Raw genomic sequence first — 25,395 nt, 5'->3', positions numbered from 1 at the left:
GTATGTGTAACTGAGCTACACAGTGAATTCTAAATGGAGGGTATTTAATTCATTATTTTTTCTAGGCCAGTGCTGGCATAAGTAGTTTTTGTTTACAATATATTCCTGTTCTCACCCTTCCCTGTCCTAACCAGTTTGTTGGTATAAACACTTGCATGGTTGCTCAGTGATGCAGGTGAAAATTAAGTGCTTCTCTAGGGATGGTAAGGTAAGAAGTGACTATCAGCTAGATTAGTTTCTTAAACAAGTTCACTATGTGGACAAAGGTATTTGTTTTGGCAAGCCTGGGTGAGTAGTAAGGGCAGAAATGGATTGGCTCATGGTCGTGGCTGCTTAAGTAATTCAGCTGCTAAAGAATAAGCCTAACAACAGATGACCATGGGGTAGATGCCTCACCTTTTTTATTTGTAACTAATCTTACTTTTCTCCATGATGTCTAAATAAAACTTTACTTTGTTTTACTGTTGATCCTCAAAGCTAAACAAGAATGATAAAGGACTTATTCTAATTCCATGAGGCTGTTTATGGAGAGAGCTGTTCCTTTTTCTGTTATCAACTCTTTTTTTCATCTTTCTTGAATAGTGCACAAGGACAGTGTAGAATCAAGATACTTAGAGATCTGTTGAATAAAAATTTTGGCAACACTTTTTGTTACTAAGGATTTTTAATGTGATTCAAATAATGGAATATCAGCTAATGCAAGCTTGATAGATCTTTGTGTGAAATCCTAATAACAAGAGCATTGGGAATAATTGCTGGTGCAACTGCTGTGCAGTGATAAAAAAAATAGGTATAGTGAAAGAAAACTCCAAGATGTGTAGCAGTATACAGTTCACAGAAAGCTCAGGTTCTTGTTCTGGTAAGTCTACAATGGTAAGATGGAACAACTTGAAGTACTGCACAATAAAAGTTTAAATACATTCAAAATTTTCCAGTCTCAAACTGTTCATTAATTAAAGCAGCCAATTTCAGACCTGAAGGGAAAATAAAAGCAGAGCCAAAACTTAGCTGGCAGTCACTTGATAGTAAAGCTTGTGGGAGCCAATTACTTACATGGTCCCTAGCGTTTGCAAATACCTTTCCTTCTAACTGAAACAATTTTTTGTTTTATTTCAAGCCAAAATGCATGGGTTTTTGCAGTCATTAAAAATATGTATAATGAAAGGAAACTTTGGAGTTGTGTAGCTGTATATGGAGAAAGCTCAGAGTCTTGGTAAGGCTGCAGTGGTGTGAGTTTGCTGGGAATTATGTGCTGTCTCTTCTAGGTGGTCATTAGTGCAGCCTAGTTCTGGATGTAGTTTACACAGAGAGACCGTGATTAAAAATGAACCAAACCCTTTACTTCAAAAAAGCAGAGAAATTAAAGGTGTTTGGGAAGCTATGGAATGTTTTACCAGGCAATTGTAAAGTTTTGGGAAAGTTGTGTTCTGGTAAACCATAGCTTTATAGTAATTCTTAAACTTTCAGGCCTATGGATTTGTTACATAAGGACCACATTTCTGTGTAGAAAAGAAGAGAAAGTCAGTTTTGGCCGACTTGATTCTTCGCAGCATGTTGTGCATGGCTCTGTGATTAGTAGGGGGAACTACATCCGCTGCATTTATGGAGCAGCAGATCTTGACGGCGACTGGGTGGAAAAGGTGAAGACAACAGATTTTATGCCTGTGTTCAAGAAATTTGGCTTGAAGCTCTGCTGTGTTTAAAAGACCATTTAAAAAGAAGAATTATAATGGCAGAGTGCTTCTTGTAATGTTGCTGTATCCTTTTGCAGCAAACCTTTTGAAACAGAGCATTAAAATATTTAGCTAAATTTTTGTTATTTTCCTAAGTAAACACAAGGCTCAAAGCCAAAATATTTGTATCCAAATTTTCAGTTATATAAGCAATGCTAAAATAAGCCATTTACCCAAAACCTGTTGTCCTAAGGGCTATATCCTGTTTACACGTGTAAGCCAGTTTAGTGGGATGTCAGACATGGACCTTCCATGCCATGCCTTGCCAGATCTACAGCTTCGCTCTTCCTTTGTGGATTATGGGGGGGTGCCTTAGTATTTGATGTTGGAAAACCTGATCTGTGAACTCTGCATTTTGATTCATGTTAAACTTTGTCTTATTCATCAGCCAGTGGTGTTCTTCCCTTCCGTCTAGAACACCTTCTGGCCTTGTGAATTTGGATGACTAATGATCTTCTTTAGGAGTTTGTATGTCTTGGTTCATTTCCTCTTCTGAATTCAGTTGAAAGAGTGAAGCATCTCTGAGGACAGAGAGAGTGGGTGGTTGCCTTGTGTCTCTCCTGAGCCCCTCTTACAAACAGTGTCAATGCACTTGCCCTCTGTTGGGGTAAGTTGCCTCATCCTGAAGGATGGGTTCCATTTGCCAGGAAAGCTGTTTAATGATTTTAAGTAGAACAGTAGCTTTTCTTTATGTTTAAAAGTATAAATATATTTTGTGTAGAATGTTACATAACAAAGATTCACCAGGGATGTGATCCCTTCCCTCTGTCCCTCCTAAGTGAACAGAACTCTGCTCCTGTTTGATTTTCCTATCTCTATAGCTCATCATTTTTGCTACCATTCAGGTGCTTAAAGTAGTTTTTCAAGTGCCAAACTATTATTTTTGGGTAAGAAGAATTTAGGAAAGCTGGCAGAAAAACCAACTGATTTATGATTGTGTATTTTTTGGTATTTAAAGTATACCTGCTAAATCTCCTTATCCGTAGACGCTTTCTTTTGCAAAAGCATAAGAATCTCCTTGGTCTAATAATTGGATGAGTTTTATTTTAAGCTAATGATTTCTGGCTTCAAGAAATTATCATCTTGTTCTTCTATATAAGAAAACTATGTCATGAATATTGTAGGATATATTTAATAAATTTAAATGGAAGAGAAACTATCTGGTAAGACTGATACTTCAAAGGAACCTACATTTCATCAGGAATATTTTAACTGATTGTAAATGTGTCCCTTTCTTATGCGTGTAAAAGGTTTAAAGTATTCTGTGAGCACTGAGGTCTTTTATCCCTTCAATTGCTTATGGAATACTAATGAAAGTAATGTATGTGCATCATGTGGAAAATATGTTGGCAGACAGATAGATACCTGCAGTGCCTTAAATGCTTTGGCATTGTCTTTGTTTAATCAGCATAGTTGATCCCTGCTTCCCTTAGGGGTTTATACTTTCAGAAAAAGATCAAAGGTTTATATGAAGGTTTAAGTAAAAGTAAAAATCACCTATTTTAGAGATGAATGAATAGATAAACAGAAGCTTAAAAATAAAACTTTAGGCACCCCAGTCTCTAATATAAAATGTCTTATAGGAGCAATAATTATGGTAGTTATATATATTTTAAAAATCAGACGTCTGAGATGTTAAGAGAATAATTTCCTGTAATTAAGTACCTATCTGATTAAACTTTTGTGATTTGTTTTCATGATGTTTTCTAAAAGAGTAGCTGTTTTATACTGTGTCTGTGTGCTTTACTAAATTAATAAACTGACTTGGCATTGAAAATGCTCTTTGAGGAATGCAAAAGACAACCCAAACCCAACTCTTAAGTAAAAGTTCAAGTATTCAGTACCATTTTTTGGGTATTCTGTCTGCCTTTTTGTGTCACTGATTCCTTGTGTTATCACTTACATCTGCTTAAAATACTATAGAGCAAGTTGAGTGTTTCGTTGAAGGCTGATTCTGGGAAATGTTTAGTGGGATCGTTGAAAAAAGCCTAGAAATATCAACAGTTAAATTTAAATTATGATGCAGATATGGTACCCTAATGCTAAATAGGAAATACCTAAGTGGAGTAGTTTCAGTAAAACTGCAGGGAAACAGGAGTACAAAGCAATTACAAAAAATAAGATTGTGACCGGGGTAAAAAATCAGCCGTGTTTTCTGAATGCTGTTCATGCCTTTTTTTTTATTCCAAATGAATTTTGATGTGTTAGTATTTTATCTCTACTGTATAGCACAATAATGGCTATTTTGTTAAGAAAATTTCACAATATTTATCAATTTATCAATTGTCAGTATTTTCACAATATTTATCAATTTGCAGCTGATACCATACTTAGCGTTTCGTCGTCAGCTGCTGCTGAAATAGCAGAAATGGACTCTTCATTTGAAGTTGGAGCATCATCAGCAAATGCATTTGGGCTCAGTTTGTTGACACGTGTGTAATAACGTAGCTGAAATGTTGCAGTGGACAATATATTTAATCTTTCCTCTAATTGAGCTTATAGGGGGCAGAGTGAGTTACGCGATTTCTAAGAAAACTGTGAGCTTCAATTCTGTTCTGTGACAATGTTTGCATGGACTGCCTTGCCTACATCAGCCCAGTGCTCCCGAGTGTACAGCTGGAGTCTGAGTATTTGAGTTAGTGAAACAGTAGATAGGACAAAACTGTGTCCATCTATTAGATGTGGTGGAGAATTTTCCATAGGACGAACTTCACAATTTGTTATTAAAAATTATTCCTGCACCTAAGCTGTAAATAGTGCTGTCTGTTCATTACTAGCTGTATTCCAGTTTTAATTAGGTAGAATTTGTAAATGCCAGAAAGTTGTGCACTCATTAAAACAGTAGCCTTATTTTTTTTTTAAGCTAACAGAACAGTGTATTTACTTTCAACATTTCAGTTGAAAGTAAATATGGAAATTGAAGCATTTAGATTCAATTTAATTGCTTTGGCAACTTCTAAAATAAAATAGTGATATTTGGGTTTTTTACCTTGGGTATAATTCAATTATATTTGTAAAGTCTGAAACACTTAAGTGCAGTTTGGAATAGGAGGCTCTGACTAATGAGTTCATAGTTTTCTAAGAAATGTACCAGAATCGTGGCTTCATAGAAATAAGTTTTCTTACTTTTCTGTGTTTCACGATGGAATTTAGAGTGAATGTTGCAGCTGTGATAGAAAATATTTCAATTTCCTGTGGCCTTTCACCAGTCAGTTCAGTTAAATGTATATTAAAATTGTATTTGAAACAGTTATTTACCTTTATTATAATAAACTTCTTGTTTGTTTTAGGAACAGTACCAAATATCTTTTGTGTTCTGAGTTTCCTGTATGTGTGTTAGTATAAGTGTTACTAATGCTACACAAGACTGCTGTTTTTGCTACAAAACCAAGTAAATCCTAAGGTACAGTATAGTGTCTCTTGCACAGACTTGCAGGATCGTATTACATCAGGCACTAAATGTCAAAAGTTTCATGAGGAATGGCTATTCTTCGGAAATGTAAATTAAGGAACCCTTCCCCCTCACTTTTGCAGTTGGTAGATAATAGTGTTAATATCTGAAGCTGTGCATTCCAGGGAGTAAAATTCAGCCTGAACTACAAAGAGCCCTCATGTCTGCTTGTCCCAGCATGTTTTTGAAGTCTTTTGTGTAATAGCAACTGTTTTAAAAGCATATTTTGTTGATTAAAAAAATACAGTAGATCATAAAACAGGAAGGGCGGGCTTGTTCCTGATGTGTGTGAGAACATTCAGTCTTATGAATGTTGATGCTAGACCAAGAAAATATTGATTAATTTTAAATTTGATTTAGCTCTCCTGAAAAAGATATGGATAAGAACACAGATGAAGAACAGCCTTCAACTGCCTGTAACCAGTACCCTAAAGAAGCAGTGAAGAAACGTCAGAATTCGGGTCGAGGTTCCGGGGGCAATGATTCTTCCAGGACCTTCAGAAAAAGCTTCAGGCTGGACTACAGATTAGAAGAGGATGTAACTAAATCAAAGAGAGGCAAAGATGGGAGATTTGTCAACCCGTGGCCAACATGGAAATCGCCAACCTTACCCAACGTTTTGAAATGGTCCATCATGGAAAAAAATAACAGCAATGTGCCACGCTCCAAGCAGGTGAATACTTCCGTGTTTTACTTTTGTGATTAAAACTGCTTTTACCTCTGTTCTAATCAATAAAATAGGACAGTTTCTAACTAATACTCATTAGGCGTCTTCTGGAGACTTTTCTAAGCCTTACTTTTCTGATTTTATTGACATTTTATTATTTTCAAAAGGTGGGTTAATACTTTCTACCTCTTTAATTTTTGTCTACTTGTTAGTTCCCCATGTTTTAATTTATAAAGCTCAGTTTATAAAAACAAAAAAAATTAGCTCCCTTAGTCATAAACTACTAACAGCCATTCATTTTTAATAGGTGTTGCCTTATGAAGCATACTATTAACTTAATTTGTGTTGCATGAAATAGCTTACTTCATGACATATCCATTTTTTAAAATTTTGCCTTTTTTTCAGGTGGCAATTATGTTGCATCTCTTGCATGAAAATGTAATAGTTTCTGTCACCTACTTATGAAAATACTTACAAATCCTTTTTTTATGTTTCAGTGCACAGAAAAAAATTGCATCTGTTACAACTAACCTGAGCAAGTATTTGTACTGAAACACTTAAACTACAGTGCCAGTTTACTGGGTAACACTGTTATTTGTTCTTGGTGAAATGCTTTAGTCAGGTATTGTATGTAAAGAAGGAGACAGGAGAAGCTTCTTTCCCATGAAGGAAAGCCATGGGTTATCTTTATGGTCACAGGAGGTATGAAGATGACTAAGTTTTGACAGAATTGCTTCTCAGTGCATTTCTGATGTGTTGACTGTACTTCACAAAAGCTGTGCTGAAGGCTGTGCAACCAAGGACAGTATTTGTTAACAAGCAGGTGTTAATAATGCTTTTAAACATGCAGGAAGGTATGCACAATCTATAAATCTCACAGCCAGTATTTAGTAAAGAGCTTTCCATTTTGTCTTATGTGAACTACCTGTGAAGGAAGGAATTCTATCAGTTCTATGGACAGGAAAGCCACATTAGGCATTAACGCATGATGGTCAGAGGTTTGGGGATGTTTAAGGAACAAATAATCTTGGCTGTAATATAATAATAATAGAAAAGAATTTGATTTAGAAAGATGAACAGCAAACTTGTGTCAGTCTTGGGATCCCTTTCAGCAATTTACTTTTTAAAATTTGGTGTCTTCCTCCTAGTAACAACAACATGTATCAGTGTGTGCAGCTTTCTAGACAGTGTGCTGGCCACATCTCCATGAAATGCACACCTGTAGATTTTCAGTTGCCTTTGGCCGCTGCCCTCCTTGGTATGTGTAGAACAGGCTTCATGTCTTCCCAGTGCCAGTCAGAAACCTGGGTAGTAACTGAAGTCCCTCAAAGGCAATGCTGAGGTGTACTGTGTAGTGCAGAGCATACAGCACTTTGATGGAGTGCAGAACTGCAGCACTCCCCTTTAATTTACAGTTTGTCCCTACAATAAAGGATGATCACAAAGAAATCTACAAGGCACCAGTTGAAAAGCCAAAAAGCCATTTCTCTGACCCAGTTGGGCTTAATCATGGGCTAACTTTATTTTTTGCGTAGGAAATCTTTTAATTAGGCACCTGCAATTATTCATGAGTTTGGTGAAGTAATTCAGAAACAGAAAAACCTAGATAGGGCTCAATGAAATGCACTTCTGGAGTCCTCAGCCATTTTGATGCTTATTTCAACCAATTTTCTTCCACCCCTGCATCAGCCTGTGAAGTGCATCTGAACTTGTTTAAAATTCAAACTAAGGGCTCCATACTTTATTTATCGCTGCTAGATGTCACATCCTTTGAGCAGACTCCTGCTTCAGTTGCCAGATTGAGTGAGCCTAGTGATGCCCTGCTATGCTGGGCAGGTTCAGTTTATCTGTACCAAGTGCTTTATGTATGTAAAAATGAGCAGATTATCCAGAATATGTGCTTGTGCTTCACTGTGGAAAAGCTATATGTATTATAATCATGCCTTCAGAATGAGCCTGCATCCAGAATGCATGGACTTCTTGTATTTGCATTACAGGCTTTATTAATAACTTTGTTCAGAGCTGTTGGAGGATCTTTAATTATTAGTTGTTGGATCAGCAGTTTAGATTGTTCTCATTTCTGTAAATCCTGTGGTATTCCAGTATACACTAAGCGCCAAAAATCCCAAGCTAATCAGCTAGTCTTACCAAAGCCTGTCATGTGTTTTTTCTTGCTTTGCATTAGGAGGGAAAGAAGAACGGGGAGGGGGAAGGGACACAGCAGGAGGAATTTTTTGTATTACTTGAGTAATGAAGATAAGACAGTATTAAGCACATTTTACTTCTGTTGGTAGCTGATTTGACATAATTGCTGTATTTCAAAAATCTGTTATAATTCTTCTAGTTTTAATATGTTTCTGGTTACTCTGACAGAACAAAATGTATTATAGCAGGATAAAAGTTCCATAAGATACATATTTCATTCATTATATTGCTCTGTGCTGTTGTGTGAGTTTGAAGTATTTCATGTGAAGTATACTGCTAAGAGAATTTGTGTTTTAGTTTGAAATCTTATGAGTAGAGTATTTCTTTAAAAGGGGATTTTGGTGTGCTTTTGTAAAATACTAAAAAAAAAAAAACCAAAACCAAAAAACCCTAAGCATAAATCACATGCACTGAGAAGTAATGTTTTGATGTGATTTACCATGATAGCTCAGCAACGTGCCTGATTTCTAATCTCATCCTCTGAGGAATCATTGCTTTGGATCAGAGGCCTGTGTATCACAAACCTGGAGAGCACATGCTCCGTGCAGGATCCACAAGTTACACTGCCTTTGTGCTCTTGGTTTGTCTTGAACTTTGTTCACAGAATTTCATTTAAGTAGATCAGGATAGCAATTGTTTGGACTATGCTCTTCTCTGTCAGTCTTCCTGTCTGTGTGACTTTTACAAATGCCTTTTATAGTGATTAGTTCATCAAGGCATTTACAAATGCCTTTTATTGTGATTAGTACAGTTCATGGTATGAATAGTAGTTCATGGTATGAATAGCTGCCTTTAAATCAACTATTCTAAATACTTGATAGCATCAGTCCTAGCGACATCCCTGTAAGCCTTTATTAGTAGTGCAGATGTGTTGTGGCTTTAGGCAATCAAGTCCCAGCCAGCTGCTTACTTCCACCCCCCACTGCTTGCACCCCAGTAGAATTGAAAGGGGAAAAATCAGATAACTTGTGATTTGAGATAAAGAAAGTTCAATAGGTAAAGCAAAAACTGCATGCACAAGCCAACTAAGAAATTTGTTCTCTTTGCATGGCCAGGCAGGTGTTCAGCCATCCCCAGGAAAGCAGGGCTGCATCCCATGTAACAGTTACTTGGGAAGATAAACACTATTCACTCTGAATGTCCCCCACCTCTTCCTTCTTACCCCAGATATTACAGCTGGGTGCAATATCATATGATAAGGGATATCTCTCTGATGGATTGGGGTCAGCTGTCCCAATTGTGTCCCTCCCAGCTTCTTGTGTGCCCCAGTCAGCTGGCTGAGATTCTGTGTAAGCACAGCTCAGCAATAGCTAAAACATCAGTCTGCCGTCAGCAAAAATAAGTGAATTAATTTAGTTCTGAGAAAATTTGGAGTCTAACTCTAAAACCAGCTACTTAAAAAGAACACTTTCCATAAAAAATATACTGACCTAAATTGCATTATGAACTTATTCATTCAGTTCCATATCTGAGTTTTATTTCTTTGATATAATCTCATTTGTTGACTGAACCATATGTAATTTGTTGGTTTGTCCTAATTTCCATTTTTGAGTATTATGTTAGTTTTGTGTATCTTTCTTTTTTTTAAATTGAAGTATCACAGTATAACACTTCTGTGGTTCAGGTTTCTGTGGCCAATGTTGTTCTCATTTACTTAGAATGAAATAGAAATAAGAAAATGATGGCTTCGTTCTTGGTGAAGCAGCCATTTATCTTAGTCTAAGATTCCTACTTTTCTTGTATGAACTAGTGGATTGAATTGTACTAACCTTATATTCAGCTTTATAGGGGGTTATCTATTTCTCATTCCTGGAGACAGTAATGAAACTTCTTCAGTAAACATGTCTTGTCCATTAGCTCTCAGAAAAAGCAATTTCATTAATATTTTATTATTTACAGCAGAATTGCACGGGGATGGAGATGTGCATGCTTTGTTTTTCCCAACATATGCCTTCCAAATCAATAAAATATTGTGGAGAAAGTAACTTCCCTGAAGCTGTCAGGACTGGTTTAGCAAGGCAACTCCTGGAGTCCTGAACTGTCACAGCATCAGCTGGACTTTTAAAGGAGCACAAGATCAGCTCTGTATAAACGCACTGATAGTGCTAATCTGTGCTAGGCTGAGAGAATGAGAGCTGCAACCACAGCAGGCAGAACTTGACTTGGAACCAAAAGTGCTGAGACATTTGTGATTATGAGGGAGAAGAGTGTCAGGAGTCTAGAAGCTGCCCCAGCACATGAAAATTCTTCTAAAGCAAAGTGAGGAGTTTGGACCATAAGTGTTTGGGAGGAGAGCCTTAGCCACATTGTGGCTAAACTGGAGATGGTCAGAAATTCTGAGAAGACTCTTTGGTTGTTTGTTTTTTTTTTAATAGGAAAGCTCTTATTTATTGCATACAAAACTTCTGCATTAGCACTTCAACCGACCTGCAGTGAAGAGCATAACTCTGGTTCAAAATGAGAGAATGAGTGGTGGTTGGGCAGTGAGTTTCAGTAGGTAATGTACAGCCATGGCCTCCTTTGTGCCAGCTTGAGGATACACACAGAGTCAAATTGGTGCCAATCAAAATTAGAGCTGTGTATTTTTTACCTCTGGATTAGTGCTCAGCCAGATCAGTTTTCTGACCTGTCATACTCAAGTAGGGACTGCTAATCTTGTCAAGCTGGAATAAGAGAGGAGGTGGGGGAACCTTTTCATAACCAAGTGTATCTAAGTATTTTAAGGTTTATCTTAAAAATGATTTTGTTTTTATGAATGTTCATTAAATTCTTGGCAGGATGGGAAGGCAGAATTGTAATAGGTAACATTAGCCAAGTGAAGTTAACCTTTGTGTTGTGCTACTTCTAGATGTAATGAGGATGGATAGAGAGAGGGCCTGATAAAAGCTAGCAGAGCTTTTGTGGAGTGTGACTGGGGAACGTGGCATTTTCTTTCATCTGTGACTTACTTATGCTAGGACTTAAGAGGATGCATCATTTAGTTGCACAAGCTAAACTTGAGTATTTGTTAAATAACACTGTGTGTGTATATACATATTCTTTTTCAGGCGGAGGAATCCCTTCCCAGGATGCTGTTACTGCCTTGCAGTGCTTTCATTGCAATGCCTCCAGACTGTATCAGGTCTGCTGGCTTGAAGGGATACTCTCTTCTCTTTCTGGATAGAGAAGTGTAAATGTTGCAAAACCCTAAACTTAAATTAGGAGGAAGCAGCTGGTAAAATGGACATGAAAAAGGCATCTGGTGTGTGCTGCAGTTCTCTGCATAAAAGCATAAATAAAGTACAAGTCTTGACTGTATAGATTTGTGCCTTGTATACAGTTTTTGTTCCATGGCCAAGTACATTCTGAAATCTCTTGTGCATATTGTGTTCTTTTTTTTGCCAGGAACTCGACAAAGAACTCCCAGTGTTACAACCTTATTTTGTTCAAACACCAGAAGATGCTGGGAAGACAGGAGCTGGTATGCGAGTCACATGGCTGGGACATGCCACAGTTATGGTGGAAATGGATGAACTTGTATTTCTTACTGACCCAATCTTCAGCCAGAGAGCTTCCCCTATTCAGCTGTTGGGTCCCAAGCGCTTCCGAGGGCCTCCGTGCACAGTAGCGCAGCTGCCCAAGATAGACGCGGTGTTGATCAGCCACACCCACTACGATCACCTGGACTACAACACTGTGGCCAGCCTGAACGAACGCTTCGGGAGCGAGCTGCGCTGGTTTGTGCCCCTGGGGCTCCTGCAGTGGATGCAGAGATGTGGTTGTGAGAATGTGATTGAACTGGATTGGTGGGAGGAGAACTGTGTCCCTGGTCATGACGCAGTAACTTTTGTCTTCACCCCTTCCCAACATTGGTGCAAAAGGACTGTGACAGATGATAACAAGGTTCTCTGGGGCAGCTGGTCTGTCTTGGGACCTTGGAATAGGTTTTTCTTTGCAGGAGATACGGGGTATTGTTTTGCTTTTGAACAAATAGGTAAAAGGTTTGGACCTTTTGATCTTGCAGCCATCCCCATTGGAGCATATGAGCCAAGGTAGGAAAATCAGAGTTTGAGCAATATACATAAATGAAACTGTGTACTGATGACAAAAAAAATACACCCAGAAGTTAAAACTGTAGGTGTACTTTATTAAAAAGTATGTGTATATTTGATGTTTTTGGAGAGTTTTTCTTCAGACTAAAGGACAGCAGGGATGTGCTGCTGTCTTTCTTCCCTTAAAAATATTGAGTAAAAATCTGGAATTACTCTGTGCCTTTTTTTTTCTGAAACAGCACAATTTCATCCAGCCCATTCCAGTGTATGTCATTTGCTGCATTTTTCTCTTCCTTCCGTGTTTACCCTGGTTTTACAGCTTATCTGGAGACAAAGATGACTTGTTGTAGAGTATGAAAAATCTGTTTGCTCAGGAGAGATAACTTTTCTCCTTTTGGAGAAAACATTTAGACAATAGTACTCATATAGTGCTGGAAGAAAAGCATGTATGGGCTGAGAAAAAAAGATGGGAATCCAAATAGCATGGTAAAAATTCATTATCTTTCAAAAATTGCCAAGTTCTCTCTTCTGTTTTGCCTGTTCCCCTGGACTATCTCTGAAGCACACACTTTTTGGTGTGTACTGCTAGCACCAAATTTTTTCAGGGATGGCTTTAAAGTTTCAGCCCTAATGCCTCAAGGCACCAATAATATGTCCTTAACCTATTGAAAATAGAGATAAGAAAAAATCCTTCCAAAAAGAGTACAATTAATGAACTGCTGTTTGATGGGTATGTTTGTGTACGTTAGTTTCCTGATCTTGAGTGTTCTGTATGTTGTCCAGGTATACATGCTTACGATTTTTTTGATTAGGTGAGCAGATAATTCTTTTTATTCTTTGCAATGGCAGTAAAGGAGAAATCTTGCACTGGATTAGGTGACACAAAAAAGTACTTCTTTGTTTTGATAGGTGGTTTATGAAATACCAGCATGTGGATCCTGAAGAAGCAGTAAGAATCCATATTGATGTTCAAGCAAAGAAGTCTGTAGCAATTCACTGGGGGACCTTTGCTTTAGCAAATGAGGTAAATTGCAACACTAAACATGAGTTCAGATTTCCAAGGACTAGACAGTCATTACTGAAGCTTTGCTTGTGCAGTTTAACTTACATATCTGTAAATGTAAACTTAAAATGTGAACTTTGTATTAGTGAAAAGTTGTTACTCTCTATACTGCTGTTCAAAACAATGCTTAGCTTTTCATAACCAATTACACAAAATATTTCCATAGTTAAGAAAGTACAGAGTTATTGAAGCAAATGTGGAGGATTTCTGATATCCAAATGCTGAGAAACATAACAGCTGAGGACACATGCAGTATTATGCAGTGTTATGATTACGTTATGCACTAATAAAAACAAACTGAGTGGTTCATCACTTGGAGATAGTAAGAACTGCATGCCTGTAGGTCAATACAGTATTTATTATGTCTGTCCACTAAATATATAAATAGTATTTTTAATAGTTGATTCAAAGTTAAAACCAGAAAGAATACAAAAAAAAAGAGTTATTCTGAGTTTTTAATGTGTTTTTAATGTTTTATTTCCCTCTGCACCCCTCCCCCAAGTCCACAGATCTAAAAAAGTTACCTAGATACTTCCACAGCAACTGAAAGTGCAATGAATAGGAAGTATCTGTATTTGTTTTGATATTGTCTGGTAGCTGTTTTTCAACTTTGTTTTTGCATCAGTTGCACTACTTTATCTCATAATTCATTCCTGATAGTGTCATTACCTGATCTGTCAAATGTTCTGTCCTGTCTGTGCATGGAGGGAGCATAGGATGTGATGCGTGGATAGAACATTTCCGTCTGCAGTGTTTCCAATAAATTGTGTTACTAGTGCCTGTGGTACAAATGTTACTGTGTATAGGAGCACAAAAATAGATGGTTACTCCTTGACAATGCCTTTCAGAAACGTATCAAATACACCGTAGCTTGAGGGGGGCCGCACTGCTGGAACGCTCAGACAGGACCGCTGACAGCGCGGGTTTACAGAGCGAGGCAAAGCGCCAGCTGCCGGCGGCCAGCGCTTCCCCCGAAGGGATCTATTGCTGCGTTAAGGCGACCGACTTGGGGCTGACAAGTTGAGCCTTGCTAGTTACTCTGCAGCTGCAAATCAGCGTTCTTGTCGTTCAAAAACTTCAAATGAACCCAAACATTTTAATTTGGCAAATATCCTCCTCCTCCCCCTGTTTTTTAGAGATTTTTTCCCTTCAAAAATGTTACAGTGGTATCTTTTCCATCATACTTTTCTCTTTTTTTTTTCAGTATTACTTGGATCCTCCGGTTAAATTGAATGAAGCTCTTGAAAGATATGGCTTGAAAAAAGATGACTTCTTTGTCTTACGCCATGGAGAATCACGGAATTTGAATACAAATGACCAATTTGGAAACTGAAACAGTGTCAGTTCTTGTAAGCCCTGTTTGATTTGAACTAGCAATTAATGTTACAATACTAACATAATGTACACAATAGATTTTTGAGATTGAATTGGATTTCTAAATGCCAGGTTTGTCAGTTTCAGAACTAAAGCTTGCATACCAATTTCATGACAAATTTTACTAGTTACATTGTTTATAATTAGAGAGGTGATCTAAAAGAGGTTTATATATTAAGTGTTGTCTGGGAATAACTTGCTCTGATGTACACCACTGATTAAAAAAATTATTTTTAAACTCTTCATCTTACCTGCAGCAGCAATAACTTCAGCACAGAAGATATTCTTAGGATTAATGGCTGACTTGAATTATTCATTGTTAGACTGTCATCTCCCACGTGTTAGTCTTCAGGTTATGCCCTGTACCTTGATGTACAAGCTTCATACAGCTTCACTGTATGTTTTGTGGGGTGAAGTCTTCCAATACAGCTCTGTTGTTAAAGCACAAGCATGGTAAAATTGTTTCACTCTTCATTTTCATGTAGTAATGAACCACAAAAGCTGAATTTTACATCAAAGAAATGTGCCTTTTAATAAAAGAGATAATTTAATATTGCATCATGGATGTGTAAAACTAACTGCTGGCCAGAATATCTGCACACTTTTATTGTTTTGTCTGTGTTTTTAAGTTAGTCTGAATGTATCAACTGCAGCACATGAAGTGGAAAAACCTCTTAATGTCACTTGTCCTTGCATTAACTCAGCCTTTTTTTAAGTACCTTTTTTTTTTTCCCAGCAGAAAGTGTTAAACAAGGGCTGTGGTATTTTTTCTAATAGCTTCCCTATAATTTTAAAGTTGAATGAGATTACAACATTGTTCAGTGTTATAAAACTTGGCCAAATGTGTCTGTATCAAATTGTCTTGCTAATTTACAGAATTAAAGCCTATTGTTGCCCATAAAAAGCGTTGTTATTCTCCTTCATAATTTCATTGGCAAATCATGTTTTATTTATGATTTCTTTTGGTCTGTGGGATATATGGGTTGGTTTGGTTTTTTTTTTTTTTTTTTTTTTTTTTTTTCTCTTGCTGTACATTTTATTTTCCTATCCCACAAAGATAAATATATATAAAAAAGACATTATTTAAAGGCATGAATTTCTGGCAACTAATTAAAACCAGTTAATAAGATTTCATGGTAGGAACAACTGATATAATCTTTTAACTGTAGACCGTTATCAAAACTGGATTAAAACTACCGTGTTATTCAGTGTTGGGGGTGTTTCAGATGAGTCTCTTGTATTTACACAGCAGTTTCAATCACAGCTTGGGTGATACAATGTATGTTACCTGTTTGTAATTTTGTGGAGGACATCAAGCTGCAAGAAGTTTTGAGTACTTTGAAGGACAAGTTTAAGATTAAGGTTGGTTTTGTTACGGGCTGTTTTCCTGTTTTTATAATCATCAGTAGGTTATTCTGTAAAATTATGTACTTCAGAAGGAGTGAAACTAAAATACAGAATGCCTAGCTAAGCAGCCACAGAGCAGAAATATACTGAGTTACATGGATCAGAAACTAAATGTCAGTAATGACATGTTTTATTTTGGATCTGCTAATTCACAGCATTTGTTCCTAGAATGGTGGCCGTTATGTTTTGCTTGGTGCTGATAAGATTCCACCAAGGGTGTGAGGTGGGTGATAAAAAATGAGACATCTTTGCATAAAGGCACATTGGAAAGTCTTGCATGATTTAAACATCTCAATAGCATTGTTCTATGAAGAAAGCATTTAAAAATAGTTCTTTCTAGACCAGAAAAAGAAAACTGAGACAACACTGTAGTAAGTTCTCATGTATTTTTAGAAAAGGTCACTTGTTTCTGTCAAAGCAATGGATAAGAGATCAACTCTATCAAAAAGATGGTACTTGAAAAACTTATTTTTAGGTTGGAGAACTTGGAAAGGGACATCTAGACATCTCTGTTGTTGAGCTTAAGAAACCATGTATCAGCTATACCTAGAACAGACTGGTCTTAATGTCTTGTCAGGAAAGGAGAGTGGGTAAATTCTTACTGTCTGGCTTAGTCTTTATTTTTCTTAGTCAAATTCAGTAGCAGAAAACATTAAATCTACAAAAAGTTGCAAAACATTAAGTGATTGCAATGTAACTTGTTTATTACAAACTGTACAGTGTTTTAGGAGCAGTGGGATGGAGAAAAGGAAGTTCACTGTCAATGCAGCAATTGTCAAGTTTCTGACTGGGAATCATGCCAACTTCTATTTCTGCGTTAACTGTATTCCTGGTGAGTTAAAACTACCTACGGGGATAAATTAGATACGCCTTGTATTGATCAGGGCATGGGTGTGTCACAGTTTCAAGGTCATATTTTTCTTGCAGTTTTAGCTATTTCCAAAGTGACCTTCTGAAAACAAGTCCCTATTGCATTATAGAAAGAGAAGATAGTAATGTTTTCGTAAGAGCAGAGTGAGTATACTAAATTAGAAAGATGAAGCACTTGATAACAGTTTAGGTGATACAGTTCTCTTAAAAATGGAACAAAGTGGAAAACATTCCTAGCCTTTACATCTGACACCTTTCTTAGTTTCTCTGTAGTGGAAGTTTTTTAGTAGTTTGGTTTTAGAAGAATTTCCCAGTATGTTTTCTGATCATCAATGAAACTCTGTTCAGGTTCTTTTACAGTGATGTTTATATAGATCCACTTCATTTTGAATTAATGCTGGGTTGCTGACTAAAACTTTATGGGGGCTAATTCTGCAGAAGCACTCATTCATTCCAGTGATGCTCCAGTTGCAGAAAAAAAAGTAGTAAAGATATCCAAGGAAAGGAAGCCCAAGGGCAGCTACAGAATTGGAAGCTTTTGTAAAAATGTGTATGATACTGCTCCTGTAGACTTTTTTAATAAGAATGAGAATGCTGAATTGCAGTTGCAGATAATCCTTAACTCCTAATAAAATACTTTTTAAAATATGTCTACTTTCCCTAAAGTGACAATTTTAAAGCAATATAAAATTCTTTCAATTTTTGTTCAAGTGTAGAAACCTTTCACAGTTGTGGTTAATTGCACTGCAGTTTGGCTAAATGGAGTGGATATACTAAGCATACAAAAATGGAGTTTAAGAATAAATTCCATACAGGTACAATGAAAAAAACCTAGGTTTGATGAATTTATTATGCAGCTTTCATTGAAGATATTAATTCTATAGGAAGCCAATGATAGTCTGGTATTGTTTTTATTTGTTATTATTTTTAAGATTCAAATGTACCATTTTCATAGGTAGACTAATAAAATATAAATGCCTTATCTCCAATTGCTAAATCTTTAATGCACAATTCTAACAAGGTATTTATTCAACAGCTCTAAGTACTTAGAGTAAAAAAAGGTCTTTGACATTGCAAAGGATATTTTCATTCACTTCACTCAGCCATTTAAAATGTTCATTTTACATATACATGTTTTCATGTTTTAAACCATTTGCCCCCATTGCACAAATGTAGGAACTGTGCAGTGGTTTATCAGTAATAAAGCTATTGCTTTTCTCTTGCTTGTAAAAAATATGTTATGCTCTCTGTATAAATACACGGCATTCTCTTTTGTAGTAACTAATTTGTGCCTATTAAAATGATAGTATTTAGGGTTTTTTTTCTCCATTGCTGTATTGTTTACTTGTTGCAGACTTTTTTACGTTAGCATTGCCAAGATTAGATATTTTCATCAGGTCAGTCTGTTTTAAGAAAACAACACTATTGTGTTAATATTCTCACAACTTGTTCTTTCACTTCTGTGTCAGGGTGATGCAGCAAAGATGCCAGTCTCTGAGCGAATGGGGCAGAGTCCCTGCAGAGTGTGAAGAAAATTGAGTTTTCACTGTATTCCTCAATCATGGTGCCTTCTTCATCATTCATGTTCTTTTTCAAGTTTGCTGCAAATGCCAGGGCTCGAACCAGAATATCTCTGTTTACACAGTTGTCAAAAAGTAACACCAGTGATGGCACCTAGGATATTGAAGAAATAGTCCATACTTTATCACCAGCAGTAAGTAGGTGTAACTAAATCAAATTTCAGAAAATGGAAAAAACTCTGCACCTGAACCATCTAAACCAGAAATTGTGTGAAATCCCAGTATGCTGTGAACTCCTGTCAGAAACTTGCACAGTGTGCACATTTTCTCTTTAGAAAAGACTGGCCTGTGCAGCAGTGGGCTAATAAATGTTTTGCATTTTCAATCTCCACAATGTGGCTGTCTGGAAAATTCCCATTTGGAAGAGACGGTCTGCTTTCCTTCTCAGCCACATTGATTTTGCCCTGAATGTTTTTGTTAGCATATCTGATAAATGAAAAAAATTATACACTAAACAGAGAACTGAATATTTAGCTACACTAACCTTGTTTGAATAATGAAAAGACAGCATTAGACTAGCTTTGCTTGTGGCAGATAGCTCACAAATAAAAGCCATTGCACGTTTTAAGGAAGTTACTCAGGTGAGGGGGATGAGGATGCAGCACCATTCCAGCCCCTAACTTTGTGAGGAACTGAAACTGAAAGAAACCTGTGTGCCAAGGCCAACACAGCAAATGTCACACAAATTTCTCCATGAAGAAATAAGTAAATGCACAGGGAAAGTTCACTTAGAGGCAACAGTTTTATTGCTGCATTTGAATAAAGCAGTGGGGATTCCAGTGGAATTTGGCTGGGTTTGGTCCAGTATGTTGCCTATAGAAACAGCAGTTGAGAATGATCATTTACAGTTCTATTTGATGGTTTTCAATCCATACACTGACTCTATGTCTGGAAATGAAGTTTTGGGTTCCTTTTACATAATACAAACTGAAGTTCATGGTATTACCCCTTTGGTGGAAAGGGAAGGTTAGAACAGGCTTCTGCAAGTTATCATTGATTATTTGGAATAGTACACAGGAAGTACAAGCAATTGTCTCAAAGTGCACAGGTCCCATGCCTCTCCTTCTCCAAGTACAGTAGCTGTATTATACTACCCTCTGGAATAAAGCCCACCCTTGAAAGAATGTGCACTTAGCTACTGATTTTAACCAAGCAGTGTCTAGAATTTATTCTGGAATTGCATATATATTTCTAATACATTAAAATTTTTCTAGTGCATGCAATATTTTATCTGGTACACATGTATGTATGCTAAAAATAAAATGAAACAGCAAGAACCTTACTTGAGCTCTGAGAAGATGTATTGTCATGGCTGGGTTTGCAGATAAGTTCACAAGTACTTTCAAAACCTGAATCTGAAGTGAGGAATGTTTAAGTTCATTAAAAGCTCCAAAACAGTAAGTAAAGCTGTAATGGGTATCAATAGTGTCAAAGTTGACTTGGGGAGGAAAAGGCAAAATGGGTTAACCAATATCTTGAGTATTTTGGTATAGGGAAAACCAAGGTATAGACATGTTAGAAGCAACTTCAGATTGACTTAAACATCAAAATAAGGCAAGACCCATACATGAATCCCAGTAGGCCAAATGCAGAATATTTTTAAAATACAAAGAAGATGGTTAAGTACTGCATTTAAAATTATCTGAAGCATATACAAATACAACTTTGTGCTTTCTTGGACCTTGTGATGCTAGTCTTTAAATACTAGGAAAAGACTATATTACTTCCTGTACTTAAGTACAATAGGTGTGTTATGTTTTGTGGAAATGTGTTTTTTGGAAAAGTGGTTTAGATCTGATAAAGCAACCACATACACTGATGGTACCACAACATCTTGAATAAAAGCTGAGTTTGGTCCCTAACTGAAGCTCGTTTCAGTATTACAGTAAGTCAAAAATAAGCACATTTTCCACTTGCAGTCACTAAGGTTGCCAGAGGTGTCATAAGCATAACGGAACTAAAGTCCATAACTTAGGATCACTGCTTGGCATGTTTCCCTACAGAGATTCATGCATCAGTGAAGCCTTTCCCATGCCGGTTCTCCTTGCTCTGTGATGCAGTAGCAATGTTTAGAGCAGAAGAGAATTCTGGAGTTGCTATGGCAAAGGCACAGGGCAATCACAGTGCACCCTGCCCTGCTTTGGTAGAGCCGTAGCTTGATGGTTCCACTACCAAGATTCCCTTCCCTCCGCTGTTTTTGAATTTATATTGTGAAACTAATATAGATCCATATTTTAGTACATAAAATCTGTTATCATTAATGAATATTTGTTTTTTCTTAGCACAGTCTAAACCATTTAACCAAAACGTTAAAAAACAAGGCAAGCAAAGCAGCTTCAAAAATGGCTTGTAAAAATAACACTACACAGTACCTGTGTCCTTTCAGTTCCTTCTGAAAGCAAATGAAGAAAGCATGGAATTGAGTTTATCATCTTTTGGTGGTAGTCACTGGTAACAGACATATTTGTCAACAGCCTGAGTCCAGCTAGCTGCACATCAGAGTTCAGGGGAGCTGACTCAACAGTCCTACAAACTTGTGTAATAAATACCTGGGGAAATGGGGAGGGAATAAAGAGAGAATCGCTTTTAATAAAAGCATATTTTCTGTCACAAATAGTATCAATGGCCTAGCTACAGTAACATAAATACTTCCTGAACATTGCTGGCTGAATGGCAAAGGTTGTTAGAAACAAGCATGTTTTTGTTTTGAGTATTTCAAACATTCTAGTGTCATGATAGAAGCAGACTATACAGCATTATGCTCACTAATCTTCCTGAAACATACCTTGCTCTGAAAACTTAAATTGCTTTGTCTCCATCTCAGAAGTGATACAGCTGCTTTAAGGAGTTGCTTTAAAAATCACTTATAAGTAACTAACATCTTAAATATTGAGAACAAGCTAAGGACAAGCTTTGAAATTAAATCCTTTCTCCCAACCATGTGGTGCATTTACCGGAGCACACTGTGGGAACAGCAATGACAACTGACATTAACTACTGTTTTTACCAATTTTTCTTCTGGATGACAGTATACAACAAATCTTGGAGTCCTAACTGAGGAAAAAAAAATAATTTACCCTTACCAAAGGAGTTATTTTGTACTTATACACCTAGTCAAATATTGACAAGCACTACTTAATAAAAACTGCCTATTGCTAAAGACATTGCAAACTACCACATGCAGTCACACTACCTTTTATCAAGCTACTAAACAAACTAGTAAAAGTCTTCAAATCTACCTCAGCTCACCACTTGACACTTCTTGATCTATTGATTAATCAGATTTCTTTTTTCTTGATGTTTAGTCCTTGGTATCCATAGCATGTACTGTATTTACCAGAGGAACTTGTTATAACTTATACAGACTTTTCTCTTAAGATGGAAGTATCACCTGAAAAATTTGTCTCATACAAACCCAAGGGCTCAATTACTTTTTTCTTCACCCTCACCTAAGGAGTCCTGGCAAGTTCAATCTGCAATCCATTCTGTTAAACAGCCACTGGTGATGTTCCAGGCATGTTTGGAAATCATCTTACCTCACATGGTTTTGCTATCATCTTAGCAGCACAATCTCTGTTTAATAGTATTTTGTGAATGCCGAACACAAACTGCATAGGTTCCTGTATTTTATTTTAAAATTAAATGCCAGTGAAGCAATGCATTTCTAAGTTATCCTTTCAGTCATTCAGATCTGCTGACTTGAATGTCTATCATCAAAGCATTTTGGCATTCTGGCTTGTATTTAACAAATATGCTGAAGGACCTAGACTATCTCTTTGCCTTGGTTACTTTGGTTTTTCCCATTAAGAATCTTACCTGTATCTCTTCCTGATTTTTAATATTCATACTCAAATTATTAAGTGCATTTAGTGCTTTTTCTTTAACTCTGGGAACGCAGTTAGAGAGCATCCCTCCAATAACAGAAAGACCATCCAAATTTCGGATTATATCCTGAAATATAGAAGATATTTAATAGGATTTTTAAAAATTCAATTTAAATGCTGAAGCATTCCCTCAATGTCTCCATATTGACAAAAATTAAGTATGTGAACGAAGAATTCAGAATTGACTGCTCTGTTTAAAGAGTGTTAGCAGATACTGCTTTATTGCTTTACTGAAATTGAGAAGGGTCCTGCTTAGGAACAAAAGTATTAGTTGCTGTTATTTGACAATGGCACATCACCTTTGCTTTTAAAATCTGGTCGGCAAATCATGCTTAAAGCATTTTACATTATAAAGAATAAAAGGAAATTACTTGATAATGAGTTAATAGAACAACTGAGACAGATTGCAGTACCTAAAAGTCCTGCCTGAACAGGACAGAATTTCAAGAGGTAGCTTCATATTATTAGAGGTTCTGAAACTTTTTCCATTACACTTGTTTTTATTACTGTTTTAATATTTCTCACTTAGACTGTAACCATCTTAAAAAAAAAAATACTGCTCTTAAAAAAAATTAAAATGGACCAGTGAGCTTTATGCTCCAGCTGCATTCTGTTCTAAGAGATTTATATTAAGAAAGCCATTTTGAGAAGCCAGAATAGACAGCTGTTGTAAGTAGCAAAAAGGGTGGGACCTTGGATGTTAAACTATTAAAAAGGCATGAAAATTGGCATCCAGCTCAAAGTTTTTCTGCATTCTATGTCCAAATGATTTGGAGATGCCTCAATAGTTGTAAAATTGCTAATGTGCAAACAGCACATAACTTTGTGAGTGGCAAAAAATATAGTTTATCTCACTAAAGTTTAGATCTGAACCAGAAAGTATTTAACCTAGTATTCAACCCTTTCATTAACATTACATAATTTTAAGCAACAAAAGATATATTTACAGCACTTTTGAAGTGCAGGACTCTGTATGGACTTTAAGTGGTCCAAACATTATAATTCAATACATTCTGTGAAGCTGGTGAATTATATTATTTGGGCCAGCAGAAATTAAGGCAAGAAATTAAATGGATTTTAGAGCACAAGCTGTCCTAGCTTTGAGTCCTGTGTCACTCTTTAGCAAAACAGCAGCTCTCCTCTGCCAGACTGGCTGGCATTGGACATTGTTGTTTTCTACAGAACAATACTCACTTGATTTACAGAGAAGGCAGCACTGTTGCTGAGAGTGATTAAAGCTTGCTCTTGAATTAATGGATCATCTGTGGCCTGGAGCAAATGAATAAGTTTCTGTAGAGCATCCACATCCAAGGTATGGGTTGACACTGGAGGACTGCTGTCTGCAATGTTTAGAAATTAAATACTTGATACTAAGTTTGAGACATTTCACTTAGTTGCTACTTAATGTTTTTTACAAAGCTGAAATTTAGCTCTCAGTTGTAGGACATATTGTTCTAATGTTGTGCCCAATCATCATCTCATGGTAAAAAGACTGTTTTATGACACTAAGATTTCCATCCTTTTCCTGAGTCCTCTAATTACCTCTTTTGAAGGTGGAGAATAAAAGGAACACACAATTAGAGGATGAGGTGCATTACTTCCTGGTTAATCAATAGCAAATTTCCTCTACAAAATTATTAGGAATATTCACCAAACATGGTTTGGGGGGCTTTTTTGTGTCCTCAAAATGAAATGTGGAAATCTGTCTGGGCACTGTAGGAAACAAAACTTCCAGTTTACAGACTACTACTTCCAGAAATTCTAATAGTGACACTTTGCTAGTATGCTGAGGTCCTTTGACAAAGTAACAGCCATGATGTTAGGAACTCTGCTAATCAATGGCATTACTCAAAACAACGGAGGAAGGCTGCTTCTGACTCAGGATGATGTTATGGAGTACCTGACCTTTATAAAGGGGCAACAAATGTTATCAAAGACCATTTTCAGCCAGGTTGGAGGCAGAATTATTTAGCGAGCTGGAGAGCCATGAGACCCAATCTATGGCTGCTGGACTAGTCATAGCTTACTGGAGATGACTTCTGAGAAGCTAACAGTGCTTTAAATTCCACAGCTTTACTTCGAACAACTGACCAGGCAAACACTACAGTATTCTTTAGGGGGAAAAAAAAAAAAAAAGTTAATTATGATGATTCAAGAGCTCACTTCAAAATAGTTTTTCATCCTCGTCTAAACACTCCACTTATCTTTGAATTATAGGGGGAACACAACTGCAATAACGTAAGAAAACACACTGATCAGAAGTACGCTTTGGGGCATAAATAAAAAAAAAAAAAAAAGGCTTTTCTACAAATAAACCATGCTCCAGAGTGCTCCAAATCGCCGCACGGCTGTGGAGGGCCGGTAGGCAGGACTGTGGCACCTCCGGGCCCCGAGCCGCGCTGCAGGGCCGCGGGCTGGGAAGCCCCCGGGCCCCGCGGAGCCTCCCCGGCCCCGCCGCACACCGGAGGGGCGAGGCCCGCCCTGCCCTGCCCTCACCTGCCGGCGGGCTCCGCCTGGCCGCTGCTCGCCGCCCGCCCGCCGCCAGCCGCCATAGGCAGTAGCAGGCCCCGGCCCCGAGCAGCAGGGCCGCCGCCGCCGCCGCCCTCACCGCCGCGCCCCGCGGCTCCCACATCGCCCCGGCCGCGGCTGCGTCGCCCGCGGAAGCCACCGCCCCATCCGGCGCGGCTCGGCCGCGGCTCTGCCTTTCCCTCGGGCCCTGGGCGCGGGGGCTGCGCCCGAGGTGCCGCAGGGATGCCGAGCCCACGGCTCCGTGTGCGGGGCGCGGGAGAGGCTCTGCCGCTGCGTGACAACGATGCGCTGCAGTTTGTGCTTTACAGGAAGGAGTCAGCCGCGCTCCCGGCCGGCCCGGTCCCGCAGCGCGTTCCGAAACAGGCTTCCCGCTCGGGGAGGCGGCCCCCTGGCGGGAAGCGCGGTCGTGCGCCACGGCAGCCCCTGGCTGGGGCGCATCATCCCCAAAGTGGGCGACCGCCGCCCCTGGCCCTCCGCCACCCCCTGCGTGTCCAGGCGGTCGGCAGCCTGGTCCCACTGGAGCCCCGGTACCACAAAGTGCCCCGGTAACATCTGTGGCAGGGAACCATCCTCCGCCTTCCTCCATGAAGGGTCCCCTCGC

At 38.0% G+C, this 25,395-nt stretch overlaps 2 protein-coding genes across 6 annotated transcripts in view; one reads left to right on the top strand and one right to left on the bottom strand.

Annotated features, from left to right (window-relative positions):
- The window catches only part of NAPEPLD (N-acyl phosphatidylethanolamine phospholipase D), a 24,089-nt gene extending 5,616 nt beyond the window's left edge, over positions 1-18,473 (top strand). For 3 of the 5 annotated variants that reach the window (XM_068189630.1, XM_068189632.1, XM_068189631.1), the window contains exons 2-5: positions 5,545-5,857; positions 11,441-12,087; positions 12,997-13,111; positions 14,355-15,428. In XM_068189630.1, the coding sequence (XP_068045731.1) occupies positions 5,545-5,857; positions 11,441-12,087; positions 12,997-13,111; positions 14,355-14,483 (1,204 nt within the window). In that variant the 3' untranslated portion in view covers positions 14,484-15,428. Of the gene's footprint in view, positions 1-5,544; positions 5,858-11,440; positions 12,088-12,996; positions 13,112-14,354; positions 15,429-16,659; positions 16,764-16,858; positions 16,946-18,270 lie in introns of those variants that run through there. The other 2 variants (XR_010998957.1, XR_010998956.1) reach the window with 2 other exon arrangements.
- Positions 17,697-25,395, bottom strand: ARMC10 (armadillo repeat containing 10). The gene is made up of 6 exons (XM_068189633.1): positions 24,762-25,395; positions 23,460-23,605; positions 22,198-22,332; positions 20,754-20,930; positions 19,665-19,736; positions 17,697-18,475 (listed from the first exon to the last, which is right to left on the bottom strand). The coding sequence occupies exons 1-6, from the start codon at positions 25,378-25,380 to the stop codon at positions 18,224-18,226; spliced, it is 1,401 nt and encodes a 466-aa protein (XP_068045734.1). The 5' UTR covers positions 25,381-25,395; the 3' UTR covers positions 17,697-18,223.

Source organism: Anomalospiza imberbis, chromosome 5 (genome assembly GCF_031753505.1).
Source record: "Anomalospiza imberbis isolate Cuckoo-Finch-1a 21T00152 chromosome 5, ASM3175350v1, whole genome shotgun sequence".
NCBI classification, from domain to species: domain Eukaryota; kingdom Metazoa; phylum Chordata; class Aves; order Passeriformes; family Viduidae; genus Anomalospiza; species Anomalospiza imberbis.
This window is presented reverse-complemented; position numbering and strand designations above follow the sequence as displayed.

Coding starts and splice junctions, on each gene's coding strand:
- ARMC10 (XM_068189633.1), bottom strand. CDS start 25,380: ATGGAGGAAGGCGGAGGATGGTTCCCTGCCACAGATGTTACCGGGGCA. Junction 19,737..20,753: donor AAGGAACTGAAAGGACACAG/GTACTGTGTAGT, acceptor TCCTCACTTCAG/ATTCAGGTTTTGAAAGTACT. Junction 18,476..19,664: donor TACATCTTCTCAGAGCTCAA/GTAAGGTTCTTG, acceptor TCAATATCCTAG/GTGCCATCACTGGTGTTACT.